The sequence below is a fragment of the Mandrillus leucophaeus genome, unplaced genomic scaffold (assembly GCF_000951045.1).
Source record: "Mandrillus leucophaeus isolate KB7577 unplaced genomic scaffold, Mleu.le_1.0 Scaffold107, whole genome shotgun sequence".
Classification (NCBI taxonomy): Eukaryota; Metazoa; Chordata; class Mammalia; order Primates; family Cercopithecidae; genus Mandrillus; species Mandrillus leucophaeus.
Window position 1 is genome coordinate 2,388,619 of NW_012098876.1, and position 23,241 is coordinate 2,411,859.

General features: G+C 41.2%; 1 protein-coding gene across 1 annotated transcript in view; it reads right to left on the reverse strand.

The window, feature by feature from the left end:
- The window catches only part of TGFBR2 (transforming growth factor, beta receptor II (70/80kDa)), an 81,192-nt gene that overhangs the window by 13,485 nt on the left and 44,466 nt on the right, over positions 1-23,241 (reverse strand). The window contains exons 5-6 of the mRNA XM_011985471.1: positions 8,034-8,833; positions 6,200-6,341 (exon numbers count right to left, since the gene is read on the reverse strand). Coding sequence (XP_011840861.1) covers positions 6,200-6,341; positions 8,034-8,833 — 942 coding nt within the window. The remainder of the gene's footprint in view (positions 1-6,199; positions 6,342-8,033; positions 8,834-23,241) is intronic.

The window sequence follows — 23,241 nt, forward strand, 5'->3', positions numbered from 1 at the left end:
AAATGTATCTTTAGGGAAATAAAGACAAAGCAGTTATCTCAAATTTTAAGGCATCAATACTGTGACATGCTACACAAATTAACAGCCTTGGGTTCTGTTAACAGGGATTCACCCAGAGAAGTGAGGCTATCACTGAATGTTCCTCAAACATGTGATAGTCTCCTTAGCTTCTGCTGGAAAGGCTTCGTATCAACTGCCAGGATGCACAGAGTAGCTCTGTCTATCCTATCCACACTGCTCATAGGAATCATAGCTACTATTTTTAGGGGCAGGGCTGGGGACGGAGTCTCGCTCTGTCGCTAGAGTGCAGTGGCGTGATCTAGGTTCAAGCAATTCTCTGCCTCAGCCTCTTGAGTAGCTGCGACTACAGGCGCCTGCCAGCATGCCCGGCTAATATTTGTATTTTTAGTAGAGATGGCGTTTCACTATCTTGGCCAGTCTGGTCTTAAACTCCTGACCTCATGATCTGCCCGCCTTGGCCTCCCCAAGTACTGGGATTACAGGCGTGAGCCACTGCACCCAGCCATAGCTACTATTTTTAAAACATGTTCTGCATTGGCCAGGCTAGCAGTATACCTGCAATACTACGGCCAGTGAGCTACAGAGTCAGACAACAGGGCTTTGATTCCTGGCTCCACAACTTTCGCACTTCCTGAGCCCTCAGTTTTCTTGTTGTAAAATGGGATTCGTAACAGTACACACCTAAAAGAGTTTTGGTAGATTAAATGAGTTGATGTCTGGAGCAAGTGCTCAAGAAGTGGTGGTTATTCCTTTATGGCTTTATCTGGACCAAATGTACTTTCAACATGAAGCCGTTCTCTCTGACCAGCCTCTTTACCTAACTGCAGCACATCTCCCGAGCTCCCTGGTGGAATTTTGTGCTAAATGAAGCTGTACCACCTGGCTTTTGAAGAGCTCTATTATCATCTGTTTATGTTTTCTCATCTGATAAAAGTGAGGCTTCTCCAGTGTAGTGCTGTTCTTTCTGTTTTCCCTGTGCTCCCTTGCAGTGAGGAGTGATTGGCTGATAAAGAAGTAACTCAGAAGCACGTCTTCCTCTTCCTTCAAGAGCTGACCTAACTCTCATTCCCTGACCCTAACACTGCACTCCCTGTAGCCAACCTGGGCGTTCAGTCCCTTGAGCTCACTGCTTTCCCGTCCTAAGCATTTATCACAACTGAACCACACCTGCCTGTTAAAAACAGTCTAGTTAAGTGTTCCAGTGCCAGGAAATAGCATGAGACAAAGCCTGGAGGTGAGACCTAAAAGACTTTCATCACGATGAACTGATGAACACAGAATGAGAACGTGGCGTGGAGGTGAGCTTGGAGCCTTAATATCCATGTTTATGAGTCACTTAAAGGCAGGAGACATGGGACTTCACAGTTTTCTATGAAATTGTCCCTAATCCTTGTATCCTACTTCATTCAGTTAGATCTTCTGCTACTTAGAACATTTTTCTTCAAGTAGTGAATAGTGTAATGTCAACATCCAAGAAAGTAAAACAAACAGTCACTTCTGCAACAGCTCATTAACAATTGGTAACGGAGAGGTTAATGTTCCATAGCTTAAAAAGGTATCAGTACAACTGGGGACTCTGTCAGTATAGGATGGGGTGCTATATCCATATTACCAATGGCAGTCATCCTAAGAAATCCAAGGAGGCTCATTTACCCTCCTTCAGCGGGTAGATGCACTACACTTGCCATGTAGATTAGCTGTTTTCACTGGAGACTTGGATCCCACCATCCTTCTGCACACAGTTGAGGTGGATCATACCTCTTGAGTAGGCTTCTCTGTAGGTGCTTGGGAGCTGGCTCGATGGGCCAGATCAAAAGCCTTTCATGTCACAGAAGTGGCCCCGATCCATGATCCCACAAGCACACAGACTCAGAGCCTACAGAGAAGATGACCCTGGAGATCTGGTTCCCTTTACTGTCCATCTATGATTCATCATACAAAGGTAAGCATATTCCACATTTCCTTTTTTGAAATAAGACTGCTGATTTTTTAAAAAGTGGTAATTACATATGTTGTACTGCAAACTGCGGAAGTTCAAGCTTAAGGAAAGACCTTTTACATCCTTCCCTCTTCCTTGTATCTTAAAATTAAAGTCTAACATCAAACAGGGGGATTCATTATTTATTTAATTTGTAAGGTAAGAAACTTATCTGCATGTGTAAGTTTTTGAAAAAGAAGGGAGAAGAAACAAACAACTATTTCCTGTAGACTATAAGCCTCTTGAGGTCAAAACCTGTCCTTCCATCTATGTTTTCACAAAAGCTACAGTTGGGACAACATCAAGATGCATGCCGTTGGAGGAAATCCATCTGTCTTCAGGCTTCGTGTACTTTCCAGAGGACTTTTTGAATGTAAAAGAAAAGCCCCTGAAACTAAGACTAGACTGAAAATCTGTCTTTAAGGTTTTTGAGACACACCAAAAAGAAAGCAACAAACAAAAACCACTAATGCTTTTAAAAGAAGAAGTCAAGGTGGGAGAAGGAGCTTACTACGTGAGTTCACATACTTAATCAAGCGAAGGGCTTTGTGTCAGGACGAACGTGAGGATGGATAAATAACCCTGGTGTCTGCAGCCTGAGCGAAGATGGGAGAAACAGGACTGTGGGCTTAAGATCAAAGGAAATGAGAACTGGGATGGCCTCTTTCCGGTTCCCCAGGGCTGTCTGTTCTTATCCTAAGGTTATAAAAGATTTTTTGAGACTAGCTGAATAAACCAGATCCTGTTCCTTCCTTGGGAAAACTTGTTTATACTGTAACTGTTTTTAGACCTTGTAAAAGTTGGTGAACTTCTTCCTCATTAGCTTAAATTTTTCCACACTCAGCAAATATCAACAGGCAACGGTTTTAGTCAGTGATAACAATGAAAGCTGGGAGCTCACCTAGGGCCTTAATAAGCTGGCTGCACTGACAGAGGGAAAGACAGAGACACAATCTCCCGCTCATGTTTATAGAATAACAGGGTTGAAAGGATAGGGAACGATACTGAAATCTAGGTAAATTTATTCTGACAGTGACAACAGCATTGTCTCTGACACAACTCATACCCGGCTTAAGATTCATTTTGGAACTGTCAGAGCTTTCAAGCAGAAAATTATTCTCAGTGGCTGAAACTTGGTTAAACAAATTTCACTGTGCAAGGAAAAACAAAGTTAACTTTTGGAAGTGTTTTGGGGGAAGAAACCTTGGTCAAGAAACTAGAAAATAACTATGTCAGCTAGATAGGAAGTGCCATCCCCATGCCGGGGTCTCAGGAAAACACATGAGGTTCAGCAGCATGCAGGATGGGAGGGGGTGACCTAGACCCACGCTGGAGAATTGGCTCTGCATATTCTGAACAGGATGAAGAATCAGAGCCAGCAGTGGTGCCAACTGAAAAATGCTGGGTAGTTTGGACCAGTGACCCAAGCTGTGGCAACCTGAGCAACAAAATAAATAATGACAATACTGGATATCCATATAATAAAATCAATATCCAAAATCCCCTGCTGATATAAATACATAATTAGTAAACAAAGAACAGGGGATGGTGACAGAAGAGACAGATCTTTCTTAAAGTAGAATGCATATTGATAAATGTAGAAGAAACAAGAAAAATAGAAAATCTTCCTTAAGCAAGCATTATAGTAATAATTATTATAGGCATGAATTAGTCATAGATCGTCAAATTAGTGGGTAGATTATGAATAAGAAAGTTCTAAATAGGTATTTAGTACTTGCTAAATTTTGCTAAAATTTTAAATTTTGCTAAATTTTGCTTAAGTTTGCTAAACAGGTATATAGTATCTTTAGAAACAGGTCAAAGGGATGTATTACTTACAAATGGACAAATAGTATTTTTTACAGAGGAGAAACCAGCAGGTCCCACTTTAACCAATAGACCAAATTTAACATTAGTCATCAGACACATGGACATCTTACCCGCCCTGATATGACACACTGAAGACAGGCACACTATCGTTTCTGTGGTAATTTTGCCCAAAATATGTAATCTCAACAAATCATGAGAAAACATCAGTGAAACCCAAAGTGAGAGACAGTCTAAATAACTGTTTTAAACTTTTCACAAGTGTCAAGGTCATAAAAGACAAAAATAGACTGAGGAACTGTCACAAGGTCAAGGAGACTAAGGAGGCGTGCACATTAGATCAATGCGGGATCCTAGACTGGACCCTGTTTCAGAAAAGAACATTACTGGGGACTTGGAAGTACAGATAGGTATATGGATTAATTAAGAACACTGAACCCAGGCTAATTTGCTGTTTTTGACAGCCATACTATGGTTTAGGTTAGATATTAACAACAGGCAAAGTTGAGTGAAGAGTATATAGAAACTCCACTAGTTTTGCAACTATTTTGTAAGTCTAAAATTATTACAAAACAAAAAGTTAAAAATGGAATGGAGGCCGGGCACGATGGCTCACGCCTGTAATCTCAGCACTTTGGGAGGTCAAGGCAGGCAGATCATGAGGTCAAAAGTTCGATGCCAGCCTGATCAACATGGTGAAACCCTATCTCTACTAAAAATACAAAAATTAGCTGGGTGTGGTGGTGCGTGTCTATAATCTCAGCTACTCAGGAGGCTGAGCCAGGAGAATCACTTGAACCCAGGAGGCAGAGGTTGCAGTGAGCCAAGACTGAGCCACTGCATTCCAGCCTGGGTGACAGAATGAGACTCTGTCTTTAAAAAAAAAAAAAAAAAAAAAGGAATGGAGTTAGTTTGGCTTCATTTGGCAGCCAACCAGGATGAACTTGGGTGCACAGATTTCTCAGGTGAGACCTAAGACCCTTTCTCACCTGATAAATAAAGAAGGACATGACTAGAAACACATAGTGGACAGGAGACAGCAAAAGGCAGTTCTAGTTCAATGAAAGCTTGCGCTGGGCTGCTTTCATTGGACAAGCATGCCAGAATTCTGTTGCTTTATGTGTCATTCATCTGCCCTCCACGGTACTGAGAAGAGTCAGGAAAGGGTATAGTAATGTACACCTTAACTGTTCTTGCCTCCTGGACACTAGGGGACAATACTTCCTAGAACAATAGCCTCACCCTGGCACCCCAGATGTTTGTTGCTCATCCTATCTACAGGTTCACGGTCAATAGTAGTAACAGCCTCTAACAGTGAAAAGGACTCAGCATACAACCTGCAAAGAAGACATAGCAGAGGGCATCTGGGAGGCTATGACAGTGTGTTCAGGGAAAAATGATCCTTATAGAAAAACAAACAGTAGGTGGCTGAACTTGGGGAGAAAAAGAGCAAGCCAGCTGGACACCTTGGGCTTTTCAGGAGAAAAGTAGGCCTCCCAATCAGTCTTGCAGGTTTAAGCAGTGAAAGGACAGCTTTCCTCAATAACCTCTTCACTAGAATTTTCAAAACCTAAACAAATATCTCAAACAATGATTTTCTTTTTTTGCCCAATAAAAGAATATCATGTCCATAAAAGTAAATTTTAAATCAAATCCTTTTCCCAGACATAATTCTGAAAAACCTTAAAACACAAAGTAAAAGAAATCAGATGCTTATCTGAATATCATCCTATGATCATTAGAAGTAATTCTTACACATTTTATTAGTATTCATCTCTTGCCAGATATTTAAATAATTGTGAAGAGATGTGTCAAGAGAAGAGTAATTATACAAAGCTTTATAAAAGGAGATACAAAGCTTTATGCTCTAAATGTGGCTTTCGGTTTAAAAACCTAGGCTGTTTAGCACAACCCCAAATAGTTCTGGGATGGTTGCATAATATCAGATCTCAAGTAGCTCTAATAACTGCTTTGTAACCCCTGGAATAATGATCGAAGCAACACAGGATCTTTTTTTTTTTTTTTGAGACGGAATCTCCCTCTGTCTCCCAGGCTGGAGTGCAGTGGCCGGATCTCCACTTACTGCAAGCTCCGCCCCCCGGGTTCACGCCATTCTCCTGCCTCAGCCTCCCGAGTAGCTGGGACTACAGGCGCCGCCACCTCGCCCGGCTAATTTTTTTTTTTTTCATTTTTAGTAGAGACAGGGTTTCACAGCGTTAGCCAGGATGGTCTCTATCTCCTGACCTCGTGATCCGCCTGTCTCGGCCTCCCAAAGTGCTGGGATTACAGGCGTGAGCCACCGCGCCCGGCCAACACATGATCTTATTTTGAAGACAAGTTTACCACTACACAGTGATGCTGGTCCATACCTACCTCCCACCGCATTACAGCGCGATGTCATTTCCCAGAGCACCAGAGCCATGGAGTAGACATCGGTCTGCTTAAAGGACTCTACATTCTCCAAATTCATCCTGGATTCTAGGACTTCTGGAGCCATGTATCTTGCAGTTCCCACCTACAGCAAAAACAGACAGTGAGGCCCATCATTTAATTCCAGCTGCATTTTTATTTTCACAATATAGCTGATAGTGGCTCCTGACATGTGCAAAGGATTTTTTTAAAAAAATCACAGGGCTGTTTTAAAGAATGAGAAATGCACAGAAAGGTACAGGTAGATGGTTATTTTTTTAAAATAGATGTTCTCTCCCTGAAAACCCTCTAAAGACTATAAACAAAGCATGCCAAAATAGGCAAGTGCCAAACCCCAGAGCTGCCTTATCTAACCCCATGACTTGTGTCACCACATTTTTCAGTAACATCCTTACAGATAACCTGAGAGACAATATTTGTGATATTTTAAATGTTTATTTTTGCTTTTCAAAATTAAGTATTTTTTTATTTCTGAAGCTCCAAGACTTATGGTAAAAATAATAATTGCTATCAGTTTTGATCACTTCAGGACTGAGTCTTAATCTTTATCCCATGGCACATTCCAGTGTGCAAAGGATATAGTACCATTGCATATCATCTCTACTAAATTAAATTGTATAAAAGCATTTTCACAGAAAAAGACCAAATCTGGATCACTTTATAATTTTCACGTGTGGGCCATGTAGTTTTATTTTGACTTTTAGGCCTGTGCTAATCTCTATGACTGATAATATGCAAACGTGGGATCCATATGAAAAAGGAAAAAAAAATTCCAGGGAATGGATCACTTAAATATTTAGTATTGTAGTATGTACAGACTGACTAAATAACAATGAAGTCCTGCCTTCCCAAGGATCTAGGGAAGCCAAGTGAGTTGATATTATCATTCCAAGGAATGTTTCTCATTGGCATGTATTAGAAACAATTTTTCTTCTCAAGAGGTCATTGCACGGCTCATTACTCTGGCACATTAGGCTGCCCATGTTTCGATGTTTACCTCAACACTGCGTGTGCTGCCATGGACACAGGGCTGACTGAGCAGTAACCAAATGCTTCAGAGTGTGTCCTGCCACCTGGCTAAAGAAGACAGTGCTGCTCTCCACAGACTCCACTGTGTGAAAACACTCGGCTTGTCATTTATAAGATGTTGTGGTGATTTCTAATCACCTTCCAATAGTTTCTTAGCCAAAAACATTTCCATTTTAATCTGTGAGAGTGCTTCAAGAGCAGAAGTGCTCACTCAGTTGACAAGTACTTATTTTACTTTCAGTGTTCAACGTATTGTGCTAGGTATCTTGGGTGACCATGTGGATGTAGATTTGGACTTCAGGGAGATCCATGACATTATTAATAGGCCTTCCACGACCCTATTAATACAAAGAATCATACAAAGAAACCAACACAACTACAGCTAATATAGAGTAGAAAGGACTGAGTACAACCATAAGAGAGGGAAAAAATAGAGGTAAAGTACTAACAGTGCTTGAAAAAAAGTAAAAACCTTTGCTGGAAGAGAAATGAGAATTGATCCAGGAGGAAAAAATGTGCTGAATTGGGAGGGATTTGAAGACAAGAGGAGAAATGCTGTCCATTAGCAAAAATGCTCAGGCAGGAGAGAGTAGAGCATGCTCAAGGCAGACTCGGTACTTTGGCTAGATTCCCTAGACCAGCGTCCAGAGTACAGGGCTGTTTGAGATAAGAGCCAGGAGATACGGATCAAGAGGTACGGTGAGGCCAGGCTCAAGGTAAAGGGGATCTAGCACTATCTCTAACATACCTGCCCGCTGTTAGCCAGGTCATCCACAGACAGAGTAGGGTCCAGACGCAGGGAAAGCCCAAAGTCACACAGGCAGCAGGTCAGGTCATTCTTCACGAGGATATTGGAGCTCTTGAGGTCCCTGTGCACGATGGGCATCTTGGGCCTCCCGCACGGAGTGTGATCACTGTGGAGGTGAGCAATGCCCCGGGCGAGGGAGCTGCCCAGTTTGCGCAGGTCCTCCCAGCTGATGACATGCCGCGTCAGGTACTCCTGCAGGTTGCCCTTGGCATGGAAGGCAGTGATCAGCCAGTACTGTTTCCCCAACTCCGTCTTGCGCTCCTCAGCTGTCAGGAACTGGAGTATGTTCTCATGCTTCAGGTTGATGTCTGAGAAGATGTCCTTCTCCGTCTTCCAAGAGGCATACTCCTCATAGGGAAAGATCTTGACTGCCACTGTCTCAAACTGCTCTGAAGTGTTCTGCTTCAGCTTGGCCTTATAGACCTCAGCAAAGCGACCTTTCCCCACCAGGGTGTCCAGTTCGATGGGCAGCAGCTCTGTGTTGTGGTTGATGTTGTTGGCGCATGTGGAGCTGATGTCGGAGCGGTCGTCTTCTAGGATGATGGCACAGTGCTCGCTGAAGTCCATGAGCTTCCGTGGCTTGCCAGCTTCCCAGGATGAGCTCAGCTTCTGCTGCCGGTTAACGCGGTAGCAGTAGAAGATGATGATGACAGATATGGCAACTCCCAGTGGTGGCAGGAGGCTGATGCCTGTCACTTGAAATATGACTAGCAACAAGTCAGGATTGCTGGTGTTGTATTCTGATGGGGAAACAAAACAAGGAGAGAAGGAGCTGGATGTGGTAGGTATGTACTGTCAGGAAGCGGGTTCATGCCCGAGCATCTACAGATTTTAGCATCTGTATAGTTTTTGTAGATACCACATTGTTAATTTTTATTTCAGGGATGCCAGTGCACACTTGTTCAGTCTTCCCTGCCTCTGGCCATCTATTTGACATCTCCTACTCTTCCTTCAAACTTCAGCTTACATGTCACTCCTTAAGAGAGACCTAGAAAAACTTGGAAATTTGTCTTATTTTATACATTTTCATAGCACCTTATACCTTTCCTAGGTAACAATTCAGTGCAACTTAAATTAAATGACCTATGACTCCACCTCTTGATTTCACATCTGTCTTTCCCCACTTTCCCCATCCCCCACAGAGAGGGAACTCCATGCTGGCAGGGACCATGTCTTCTTCACTACAGTAAACTGCACGTAGCACACGGCAGATCCTCAATACTGCCAAATAAAAAGACAAAGCATTTATTGAGTGTTATCGAAGCTCAGAACTTTGGGAACGTGGAAAAAAAAGACACAGCTTCTGCCTTCAAAAAATTTGCATGTATGATATCTGGTAAAAACACAGAGCATGCCACAGTTTCCACCAAAAGCTTTGCTCTTTTTCAAGCTCCAACTTGTTCTGCTCTGATCAGCATTCAGGCTACCCTACACCTATGGGTGACAGGGAGAGGAGTCCGCGGAAAGGATCTCTTTGGACAGGTATCTTACACCACCCAACATTTCTCTTTTCAGTGTGCATGTAAATTGTAGTTTCATGGAACTGAAATATTTAATAGCAACGATGGAAACATTGCCACAAAGGTAAGATAAGTTAAAAATGGAAATGCTGCAGTTTTATGACTTGGAATTCTGAAGCAGGCCCCTGTGGGCTGATAAGGAGAGTCCTTAGCACCAGATATCTAACTATAATATCTTGTGCATCAAACTTTGGTTCATATGCTGGCCTTGTTGGCTCTGGTGAAACAGTTTTCCTCTTTGGAAGAAGGACATGAATAGAAACAGACAGTGGACAGGAGACAGCAAAAGGCAGCTCTAGTTCAATGGGAGCTTGTGCTGGGCTGTTTTCATTGGGCAAACATGCCAGAATTCTACTGCTTTATGTGTCATCTATCTGCCCTCCAAAGTACCCATTAATCAGCGGGCCTCATGCTCAGATCCCAGAATCATTCATTAAATATATCACTACTGAGTGTCTACGGTAGGCATGGCACTGCCCTCAAAGAGTACCCAATAGAGGACTTAGGGCATATATACAAATAAGGAATGTATGGCATCTGGGATAGGGGCTAAATGTACAATGCAATCTATATGTTAGTGGAATGTGGAAAAGTTTAGAGAAACATGGAAGGCACAGTAGCAAAAAATTGCCTTTAAGTTGGTCTCTGAAGAATGGGAAAAGTCAGTGATGAGTGGGAAGAGTGCTATGTTCAGGAGAAAGAATATATGATCTATCTAAGGAAGAGCAATTCTCCCATACTGACCACCCTGCACCTGGGGAATAGAAAGGAAAAAACGGGTAGGTGGTAGGGAAACAAACTCCATGTCAGAGAAGGATCTTTTAATTATTCAATTGTCAGTTTTCACCTACAGTAGGTGTTTGAAGAGGGAAAAAAAAAAAGTGATGAGAATATAGTCCAGGTGGAATGAGGATATAACCAAATTCTCTCGAGGGGAACCCATTACCTAAATGGTATTGATAAAGGAGTTAAGAAGAAATTACTTGGGCAGATAGTAAGGTATGGGAGTCCAAAGTAAGGCTTTTCTTTTTAATGAAAAGCAGCCCCAAACCATTTTCTAACACACAGCAGCCTGTAAAGTCGAGCTTCAGACACAGGCAAGCTGGGAGCTTGCACGGGTGAATGCCGGCAGGAACTAAGGACATGTTCAAGACGGTGGCTCCATCTTCCCTTCTCTGTCAGCCATGTGTACAGTAAAGAGCAGACAAGATGGTGCTGATCAACTGGAAAGTCCACTTGCATTAAGATTAGGGTGGGGTGACCAGTCCTCCCCATGCACTATGTAAACGTCATACCTGATTGAACCAATCTGTGAGCCCTATGTAAATCAGACACCGCCTCCTCAAACCGGACTATAAAATCCAGCACATTCACCGCCAGCCCGTCGTTTCTGCTTGGAGACTCCTTTCTCTATAGAGAGTTGTTTCTCCTTCTCTTCTCTTCTGCTTATTAAACTCCTCTCCTAAACTCGTGTGTGTTCATGTCCTAAATTTTCCTGGCTCATGATGATGAACCCCAGGTTATATACAGCATCTGATACTTTCATGTTTTTTTTTTTTTTTTTTCCTAAAGATGGAGTCTTGCTCTGTCACCCAGGCTGGAGTGCAATTGTGCGATCTCTGCTCACTGCAACCTCACCTCCTGCCTCAGCCTCCCAAGTAGCTGGGATTACAGATGTGCACCATTACGCCCAGCTAATTTTTTTTTTTTTTTTTTTTTTTTTGTATTTTTAGTAGAGACGGGGTTTCACCATGTTGGCCAGGCTCGTCTCAAACTCCTGACCTCATGATCCGCCCGCCTTGGCCTCCTAAAGTGCTGGGATTACAGGCATGAGCCACTGCACCTGGCCCAGAATCTGATACTTTCATTTAACAAAACACAGTGAGAAATGGAGCTAGTATATATCAATTTTTAAGGTTTAATATGATTACTTGTTCTTAAGGTAAGTCTAAGTAGAAATGCCAACTTCCACTGACTGTATATTCTAAATGAAAATCTTGGGTCTAGTAACCAGAGAAGTAACCCCAATATATCAGAATTCCAGAAACCAAGAGAAAAAAAATTAACATTTTTTGGAAAGATACATGAATGCATTTAAAAAATATAGGGAAAGAGAGAAAATTTGGTGACTGACCCTTAAAAACATAAATTCTTACTCACACTGGGAGGCTTGGGTTGGGACAAAGAACAGGCAAGAGTAGGGCAGAAATGGGGTGGGACAAAGCAATTCCAGAACGATTCAAATGCAAAAGAAAAAAAGATGCTCTTGTGGAGATGTATGGACTGTCCCTGTTGTCCAGCAAAGTATAAACCTGGAGAACAAAATTAAGGGGGCAGATGAACTAATGTTCAACCACAACAGCCGATCCAGCAGTCGGCATTTCCACTTAGACTTCCCACTTCCACAATGTTCCCTCCCTGAAACTCCACCTCTATTATCTGTGGTATCCAATGAATGTGTTTGCTTGAAGTACCCACTTGTCTCCATTCTCTGTGTCTGTAACTACATGGAATGTCTTATAATCATAAATCTGCTTGATTATCTGATTGCTTCTCCCTGACAAAGCAGGGTAGTGGCCAGATCTATTTGGTCACCATGCTATACCCAGTACCCGGGGCAGAATGGGGCAATTTATGGTATTCAACAAATGTGTTTTAGAAACTGAATAACTTATGTGGAATGATATTTCTCAAATTTCTAATATTTTATAGCAAGGTTTGACAAACTATGGCTCAAGAGCCCATGGCCTGCTTTTGTATAGTCCTATGACCTAAGAATGATTTTCCCCGCATTTTTAAACAGTTGTTTAAAAAACAATAAAACTAAGAAGTTCGTGCAACAGAGATCTTATCTGGCCCAGAAAGCCTAAAATATTTACTGTCTGGCCCTTCACAGAAAAACTTTGCTGACCCCTGTTCTAGAGGTGTCACTTTAATAACCTCATTGGCAGAATCTCGAGAGACCTCACTTTGGCCAAATGTGAATATGTAGTCAATTTGTTTTCACATATGAGAAAATGAAATTTGGAAAAATTTAAATATTAACTGCATCATTACTTAGCTGTGTCCTCAATTCACTAAACTGTCCAAATGAAATGTTGATTCATCATGGCTAACTTTAATTTATAATTCCTAACTATCTATAAAAACAGTCTTCTTTGCTCATTTCAATTCCTTTTTAGCCTAAAGGAAACACAAAAACAGAAATCCCCTTAAGTGTATGTGCAGCACTGACTGAGGAAGATTCTAGAAATCCCCAGTTCAATGTCAGAAACCAAAGTTTTACTTTCTCCTAAAATTTCCTGTTATTTCTTTAGAAAACTTACACTTAATTTGGCGGGAGGAGGAATTCCCGAATAACATCTGTCAATCTTGAAACTTCAAAGAGGTGGTGAAAAACTCTAACAATAGCAACCAAGGTTGGAAGGAAGCTTTGGGATGTGGCTTTATCTAAACAGAAGCCACCCACACCCTCTGGCAGTATTAACCCTTGGGTTGCTACTAGAAAACCCAACAGCTCTAGGTGTAGGTACAAGCCAGCATCTCCTTTACCCGGAGACCAACAGGAAATGTTTCTTTTCATCAGCCTCCAGTTACAGAGAAACTCGTATCTGAACACTTACTAAGTTCCTGGCTGTGTGCTAAGGATTTTATAAAATATTTAAATTTAATTGCCAGAAAAACCCTATGAGATAGAAACTGCTATTATTATAAACCCCATTTTACAGATAGGGAAGCTAAAGGTCAGACAGTTTAAGTAATTTTCCAAGATGATAAATTTAGGCCACAGCAAAGCTGGTATTTAAAATGAGCACTGCCTGACTGGAGAGACTTCTGATCTGAACCCCATGCCTGATCTCTTAACTTCATATTGGTGACAGCCAACTAAGAATGACAATGACTTTAGGCTGGGTGTGGTGGCTCACGCCTGAAATCCTAGCACTTTGGCGGGAGGATCACTTGAGCCCAGGAGTTCGAGACCAGCCTGGGCAACATCGTGAGACTGTCTCTACACAAACTGGAAAAAAAAAAAAAAAAAAAAATTAGCCAGGCACTGTGGTGCTTCCTGTAGTCCCAGCTACTAGGGCAGCTGAGGCAGGAGGATTACTTTACTTGAGGCAGGAGTTCAAGGCTGCAGCACACTAGGATCCTACCACTGCATTCCAGCCTGGGTAACAGAGCAAGACCCTGTGTGTGTGTGGGCGGGGGTGGGGGGTCCCAATTTGATGAAGTGTTTTTCTTTAGTGTAGCCTGGACTAAGTGATTTTACAGCCATCCACCGAGCGACACTGGCAATTCTTGTATAATGTGTCTAAAGGACTATATTTTGGGTATAGGGACTATTTCCTTTCCTCTGAACTAAGAACCACAGTTCAGCAGTGTCTCTGTAAATATGCATCCTTTTCCTGCCAGGAAATAAAAAGTTTTATGTGAAGGAGAACCCCAAAATCTTTTTCTTTTCTCAGAGCCTATTGTCATGGCCTAGACCTTAGCAGAGCTCAAAACATAATCGTTGCACTATTAGGACATTCCGTGAATAGTAATAACATCGAACTAGATCTAGCTCTGAAGGGCATGAAAAATAAGGGTGGAATTTCTCCAAGGCCCATACAAAAATGAGGCTATAATAGTAAACATTTTTAGCCTGGGCTCGGTAAATAGGGTTCAGTGGGTCTGTGAATCTGAATGGGCAAAAATTGCATCTTTTTTATTTTCTCTAACCTTTAATGAAAAATTAATATTTCCTAGTATTAGCTGTACCTATGACTTTGTCGTTGCAGACATCTCAGCATGTGACTTACGCTCATCATTTAGACACTTCAGTTGTTTAGATCTGCTGCTATTGGTATTTAAAAGCATTACTATAGAAACACATATTACTGTAACACAAATTCATTTTTAAAATATTTGATCATTGTATGTCAGTGTAATTGGTTTTCTTTGACATACTCCATGTTCTATTTTATGCATTTAAAAACCATCACAGTGAGAAGGGGTCCACAGGCTTCCTTACTTCAAGAAGTCCATGGCACATACACACAAAAAAGGGAAGCTCCCTTGGCAGAGTGAAGGCATTTGGGCGTTAGTCTCTTCTCCAGGACTCCTAGAGTGGGGATTTTGAGACCGATGGGTCTCTCTAGGAGGTTGGTAACTAGTGCCAATGGTAGATCTTCCCAGCTTGATTTGTTGTGCTGCACATGGACAACGGTGGGTGCTGTCACAGCTCCTGTGGAGTGGGAAGGCAGCTCCGCAGTGGAGAATGAGGAGAAGCCCTCCTTCGAAATCTTGTAACAATAAGAAAGATAACTCATATATGATGTGCTTTGTTGGGTTAGGCACTGGGCAATTTATTTTGTAAACATGATCTACTTTATTTCTCCAACAACCCAATATATGAGTTAGATTCTCTTACCCCTGTTTTACAGAGGAGGATATTGAACCTTCGTTGCTTCTACAACATTTTTGTCTACTTAGTAAATAAATATTCTTGCTAAGTAAAAGCCGTTCCTGGTAAGTACTCAATAAATGAATGCTGTCCTTTTAATGTTATAATTAACATGACTTGAGACAGGAAGTTCTTCCTTCCCCTCAGCTATCTCTCTTTAGCATAGTTTCCTTCTTTGGATCTCAGCCAGTTGTATATATACTCTTGCTTTAGGTGAACATGCTGGCATGTGAACACTCTTGTGGTTAGAGCTTCACTGCCAACTTCACAAAAATCTCTCTTGGCATCTGAGGCTCAGTAGTGTACTAATACACCAAGGTGTGTGAAAAACTATCATCCACGTATCCCACTAAATGTTTGCCCTAAAGTCCTTTATGGAGTGGAGGAATTGCCAAACTACTTCAAATATTAAAGTAGGAGCCTATCTCCCAAATTCAGCTATGTTGATTTGCTTTCTATCAAGACACATTAACTGATCCACAGAGGATTTTACTTACCAAGTTGGCCTTAATTTAATGTTTTTATTTTTTTAACCAAGTGACTTTTATTTAAAATAGTGAATTAGGGAGGTTCAGTTTTAAGTTCCTTTTAGGAACTAGTGTCAGCATAACAAAGGATTTAAAAGAGGCTGAGAGCAACGTGTGTGTGCGTGCACGCGCATGTGCATGTGTGCGCACATGCATATTAAAGTTATAAGACAAATTGTTTACTTTTCAATCACTCCAAAGGAAAGTATACCACAGGATTTCCCCTTGAGGTTTTCTGCCAGTGCGTATTTTTTTATGGCATATTAACACTTATCTTTGGAAGACAGATAAAAAAAGAATTTGACATTTGTCTTTAAAAAAATATTCATGTAACAAGACTCTGACATTTGCAAATGGCTCCTTATTTGCAACTAAGTCTGGCCTCTATGTGTGACAGAAGTGATTGGAAATTTTCGGAATTATTAAATGGATCTCAGAGTTCATTGTTAACGAGACAGCTTGGTGGTATGGAAAGAACAAAAGCTTTGAAACCACTCAGATGATTAAAAAAACAAAAATGGGGGCAAACATGGTGGCTCACACCTGTAATCCTAGCACTTTGCGAGGCTGAGGTTGGAATATCACTTGAGCCCAGGGAGTTTGAGACCAGTCTGGGCAATATAGTGAGACCCTGTCTGTATAAAAATAAAAAATTTAAAAAAATTAGCTGGATGTGGTGGTATGGGGATGTAATCTGCGCTACTTAAAAGGCTGAGGCAAGAGGATCACTTGAGCCCGGAAGTTCGAGACTAGAGTGAGCTATAATGGCGCCACTGCATTTTACCCTGGGCAACAGAATGAGACCCTGTCTCAAAAAAAAAAGTTAGCCTTCTCTTTCTCTTTCCTTTCTCCTAAGGGTAATTTAAAATAATATACTTAGCCCAAGAGCACGGTATGGCCTTCAGAATCAGATAAATTACTCTGATTTCTCTCTCATGAAAAAGAATTCATTCCAAAATGAAACACAGATAGAGAAAAGTACATAAAACAAGTGTCTGGATTAGTGAATTATTATAAAGTCAACACTCTTGTAACCACTGGTCAGGTTAGAAAATATAATTTTGCTGGCCATCCCAGAAGTCTGTTCATGTTCCCCAACTCAATCGGAGATCCCTCCCTTCCTCTAAAAAGTAATCACTATTCCCGACTTTTATAGTTATCATTTTCTTGAGTTTTCTGACTGATTTTATCATCCAAGTATGCATCTGCAGTCGTCTTGCTACTAATATGACTGAATATAAATGCAAAACCTTGTTTTTTTGCAGAATTACTGTTTTAAAAAAACTTCCTACAATAAAAACACCAGTAGACTCTTTACAGAAATGTTTAATCTTAATTAATCAAATCATCAGACAAATCTAGAAAGTGCCTTTATAAAGGAAATGAAATGGTCTGACCTAGTCAAATCAAAGTCAATGTCATGAAAACCCAAAACACGCTGTAGAGGCAAAACAATCAATTCTAATGTGTTGTCCTTGACTGGATGCTGAATTGAAACAACAGACCCATAACCTTGAAGGGATCTGAATACGGACTGGAATGTATATATATTCAGATGTATATATGTGAAGGTATCTGTGTCTGAGTCTCTGTACACACACACACAGAAAGAAAGCGAAAGCTAAGCACTCACATATATACTTCACACTGCAGAGTTCAAAGATCCTGCCATCATTTTCTGCACCTTTAGAAATTTTGTTGACATGTTACATACAGAATAACTTGTCACCTCATTATTCTAAGTGTGTCCCCAGACCAGCAGCCATCAGCATCCCCTGGGAACTTACTGGAAATGCAGAGTCTTAGCGCTGTCCTCAACTAACTGAATCAGAATCTGCATTTAAAAGTTCTTGCAGTGATTCATTGACTCATTCAAGTTTCAGAGGTAAATTTTATTTTTGCTAAAGAGTTTAGCAAAAATTAAGTTCTTTGGTACTCTGCCATAGAGATGCTTTCCTCCTACAAAAATGTTTCATAGTGGAATTACTTGTAAAGCTCTGGTATGGTTGTATTCAGCACTAGCCAATGAGAAAATGGTCCATGATAATTTTCTAGTCAATTAACTGGTGGAGGAATGTAGAATGAGATATGCTTCCCCATCCATCATCCCAGTAAAAAGCACACCAATTTAAGCAAACAATAAAAAGTCATTTTAATTAAACAATGAAAGGACAGTAAGCTCACTAGCAAGGCAGGATTTAATTTAACTTCTAGCTATTGACAGCACTGTTTGACATTCTGGATATAGTTTGAGAGTATTTTTTTCCCCAAATGATGAAAGCAGCATTCTCTCCAATCAATGTGGTTGTTTTATTCCAACTGCACATATTTCAGAACAAAGCTATTCTCCATCTCTCCTATCCCATGGCACAGTCTCTTTTGTATTATTTCCTTCTTATCTCTCTCCCAGATGGAAAAGCCTTGCATGTATTCTAATCCAGTATGATAACGTCTTTTAGAATTCCCATGAGAGGTAAAGGTAAAACCTCTGCCTGAAAATGTTACGGTAGAAGGACACCACTCCTCTGTTATCATTCCTTAATCAAATCACAATATTTCTAACTGTAGATATAGGGATAGAGACTAAATATTGGGATATTTTTAAAATTATTCTTTACATTAAGTCAAATGGAGCCTCTGTGTACTTCTATTACTGGCCTTTCTGCTGTTCTCTAAGGCAAAAAGCAACAAAATGAATCCATTTTCTATGGGATGAGAACACTTAAACTCCTGCTGGACATTAAACTCATATCCCCTAAATCACTTCATTTTCAGGTTGAACAGCCATGTTTTCTTCGGTTACTTTTCAAGATATTTATGAGACTCTAAACTCTGACATATTTATCAGACCCTAAAATCAGCCTGCCCAGCATATAGTACCCAATGAATGCCAGGACATTTTCTCTATGGATAAAGCGATCTATTCTCCGAAACCACGCTTGGCTATTTAAGATCCTTCATCATGTGTTTTGCTAAACACAGATAAAATACTTGGAATGTAATCTGTGTAGCAAAGATTGCAGCAGGACTCTCACCTCCTCTTCCAGCGAGTGGAGTTTACGGCTCTTGATGGTTTGTTCTTTCTGTTTTGTTTTGACTCTTTCAGCAAGATCATCCAGATTTCAGAATGACCTTAACTTACCTCTAAACCCTGGGGTCTTCATCACAGGAGCAGATTCCCAGCCAGTGTTTTGATAAGTGCTCCTTTGCAATTGATTGTTTGAACCTATATGTCTGATTTTACACCTACCTAACAAGTTTTGGAATTGGTCATTTCAGGCAATTAAAACCCTGATTCAGCCTTTGCTCTTTTAGGCATCCTTTCCACTGTGGTTTTCACCCTTTATGTTCCTCCTTAGGATATAGATTCTTGCTACCTCTCTTGCTCTGACTTTAAAAGGAGGGCAACGAACATTAGGAGGGTACCTACAACGTACCAGGCTTTGTCCAAGAAATGATGACACATCTGTCCCTCCACAGAGAGAGCTTCACACCTCATATATGTTCTTTGCAGCAAGATTTTTTTTTCATTTTCTTTTCTGTGTTATTACACAGAAAAGTCTCCTGACTACTAAAAGCTGAGGCTTTGTTAGGATCCCCACACCTGCCCTGATTCTTTAATTCTTTTTCTGGCTGGCCGTCTGAATTATACCTTGTATTCTGTCTAGGGGCCCTCATGTTCTCAGGAAACCTGAAAGCAAGATGCATTTCTTAAGTTATTTCAGGATCCTCTCCAACAGGGGGACCAGATCGCTTTGGAAAAGCATATTCATTATTCACAATACCTGTTAGGTCACCAAAATACATCCTCTCTCTCTCTCTGGCTTTCCAGGTGAACCACAGGCTTCTGCAATTCCTTCCCACCTGAGTTTCTTTACCTCCTAAAATCATGCACACAGCCTTCCTGGTCCCTGCCTTGTCTCTGACAAGGCAGTGGCACCCAAACTTTGCCATCCAACCTTTTGGACACATGAAGGTTTAAAATGTGCTTTCCTTTAATGTATAGTTTAATCAGTTTTAAAAGCTAAGATGCCGAGTCCCAATGAGGCCCTTGACCTTGTTCTAAAGCACTTGCTTGTAAATTGTTATAGAAAAAAAATAATACCCCCACTTAAAAAGTCTTGTGATTCCTCCGTGGATGGGGTGACACAGGTGTTGGTTTTTCTTCTCCTCTAACCTTCGAAGGCAGAATTTTGGCTCCTTCCTGTGGTACTTGCCATTCTTTAATTGTTACCAGCCCTTTCCAGGTTACATGGGGAACGTGATGAAAAATATAAAAAGATTTGGCAGAACAAACTGTCTTGAGTCCAGTGGTTCCCAACGTTGGCTGCATATTAAAATACCTTGAAGAATTAAAAAATAATTCCTGATACCAGGCCCCAGACCAATTAAGTCAGAAACTGCAGGAGTAAGACCCAGTTAATGAGTAGTTTTTAAAGCTCCTCAGGTGTTTCCAGTGTGCAGCCAAGGCTGAGAATGACTACATCAGCCTGGTGGAAGAAACAGGTATTTTGAATAGGATGGGGCCTGGAAAATGGAAGACATGGAAATAATTTTAATGACTAAATTTCAGATAAATTGTTCTTGACATGGGAACCAACTATATCCTCTAATCAGGCAACAAAAGTCATATATATGTATATTTTTAAAAGTAGATAAGCAAATATAAATTTTTTCTCTAAAAGTTACTATTTTGTTTTTTAAAAAAAGCATAACTTGTAATGGCAAAATTGATATTTTCCATAACAGGTAACATGCAGGAGTGATTTAGAATAAAAAAAGACTTTCCAAAGGCAAGTCATCCAGATGTCCAAACGGTGGTGAATATAGCCTCTGGAGTATATGTGGGTGGAAATAAAAGTCAATTTCACAGTGGTTAGCTAACTCCTTGAGCCTTTTTTCCCCCTGTTGGGACACTGAGACACGTGCAAAGCAGCAAAAAGGCTCGGTGCACCCTTCTTGCCATTACTCATGGGAGTGGAGTTTATGGAACACATGGAGGCCGCAGTGGGAGAGACCTGAGGCTGCAGAGGAACGACCAGAACCTTGCTACAGCACCAGCAGTACGGGTCCGATTGCTTTCTTGGTCACTCACGGCCAGTGGATGGAATTTGAGACGGCCTGTGTCCATACTGGATTCCACTGTGCTGATTCATATCAGAATGAAGTTCTAGAGTACAAATATTCACAACCAGAAATCACATCTGGCCTCAGTGCAGCTTTGTTTACTTTGCTACTTGAGAAAAAAAAAATCTTGAAAAGTGAGTTGCTTTTGCCTTAATTCAGTTCAAATACATTCTAAGCTTCCTTCAACTGAATCACAGTGTCCTCTAGCATGCAAATCTTTATTATTTCCTTGGCCAGACACAGGGCCATATTGATGAATTCCAAGTGTGCTTTCTAACCAAGGTTCACAACCAAAGGCTACTTCAGCTCTGAGTCATCACCTCAAATAACTGATTTCTCTTCTCAGGAATGAGGCTAGCAACTTGAATCCATAATTTTCTTCCTCTTGTAACAACTTTTCTCAACCATATTTCCACACTTAGTTTTCCTTCTGCATTGAGACCAGAAAGTAAATCTGGTTTGTTTCTTTGGAAACAAAAATGCACAGCTGGAAAGCCAGCTATTTTGAGGCGTGAGTGCACAGTTCCAAGGCAGCATACCCAAAATCCCCCAGAGCTACCAAAACACCATTTACTCTTTTCATTTCTTACATGCAAGAGCTAATCATTTCCCCATGAAGCCAGCTCCCTGGTGCTGGAGCTGAACAAATACAAAATGAGACTTGGGAGAAAGAGGGCAGCATTTCTAAGACCTGCCTTACTCAGAAAGCAACGGAAGTCAACAAAATGCTCAAGGCATGTGATCAATACACAGAGTGGGTTTGCTGGATGGCGTAAAGCAACGACATTAAGGACACAATGGGTCCAGAGGGAACCAGCTGGCTGAGATGTTCTGCTAGCAAGTTAAACATAGACAGGAAACCGCGTGTCTGATACTGTAAAAAAAATAATTTGTCTTCCTGCCAGAGTTAGGCTTGCAAACCAAAAAGGCTGTTTTCACTTAAAAGAAATGCTACAACAATGATAGAGGAAGGAATGAAACTTTGTGGCTACAAGAAGTCCTCTTCTCTGCCCTTCTCTCAACATCTCAGGTTAGAGAGCACACACCACCACACTAACTGCTACAGCCTGCACATAGCTGGCGAGTCAGCAACGTGCACCACTGCGCGTACATCTTATGGTCTGCTTCCCTATTTAACCACATAGATTGAACTTTGAGTCAGAACTGGTTTCTCAAGTCCTGATTTCTAAGCTAGCAAGATATAATCAATTTATTTACTTACAGTCCTATCCCATTCCAAAAACAAAAACAAAACAACAACAGTGAAAGAAGATAAAGTCAAGATAGGAGCTCAAATTATGACAAATGGAATAGAAACATGTGAACACAGGGTAAAAACTGGTAAGCAAGGGTGATATTAGTACACTAAATGTGTAGGTACATACTTGCTAGAAGCAGGATTCAGATTTGACTCTAAGCTCTTCTGATAGTTAGCATTTGAGAGAGAAACACAAAAACCATGAATATCTCTATCGGGGGTTGGCCTGAGACCTGTTTTTGTAAATGAAGTTGTACTGGAACACAGCCACGTCCAGTCGCTTACACACTGTCTGTGGCTGCTACCACAGAAGAGTTGAGTGGCTGCGAGAGAGACTCTGCCCTGCAAAGCTGAAAATATTTACTATCTTGCCCTTTATCAAAGAAGTTTGCAGACCCTTGCTCGGTGTGCTTCAAAGCGTCCTTAAGATCAGAGGCAGGCCGGGCGCGGTGGCTCAAGCCTGTAATCCCAGCACTTTGGGAGGCCGAGATGGGCGGATCACGAGGTCAGGAGATCGAGACCATCCTGGCTAACCCCGTGAAACCCCGTCTCTACTAAAAAATACAAAAAAACTAGCCGGGCGAGGTGGCGGGCGCCTGTAGTCCCAGCTACTCGGGAGGCTGAGGCAGAAGAATGGCGTGAACCCGGGAGGCGGAGCTTGCAGTGAGCTGAGATCCGGCCACTGCACTCCAGCCTGGGCGACAGAGAGGAAACGCTGTCTGAAAAAAAAAAAAAAAACAAAAGATCAGAGGCAAACAGGTCCTCATGAGGAGAACACCTTTCTAAAACAGAGAGCCAAAATAAATGTCTCCTGGCTTCCTCGTGAAGATAACAAAACAATGCAGTGAACCACATCCTCCGCATTCTTTACAGTAAACAGATCACATTGATTCACAGGACTCTTATAATGGAGAGCACCTCAATAGGACTCAGGTGGAGGAATTTTCAGGGAGGAGGAGAATACATGACGTTAGTACAAAGCTCCTCACTCATCTGGCTAAAGCCAAAGATAAGAAATTTGAATCTAGTGGAACAGTAATAACTATTTACAGTCAAAATTTATTAAGTGCTTGCTCTGTGCCAGGTGCCGTGCCAAGTTCTCTACATAAATAAATACATTATCCTCAAAATAATCCTATTAAAAGTATTCATTATTTCTACTCCCATTTTTCAGAGAGGAAAACAGGTGAAGTAGTTCTCCCAAGAACCAAGAGCTTATATAAGGCTGAGCTAGGATCTGAACACAGGTAATCTCAGCAGGGAAGCCATG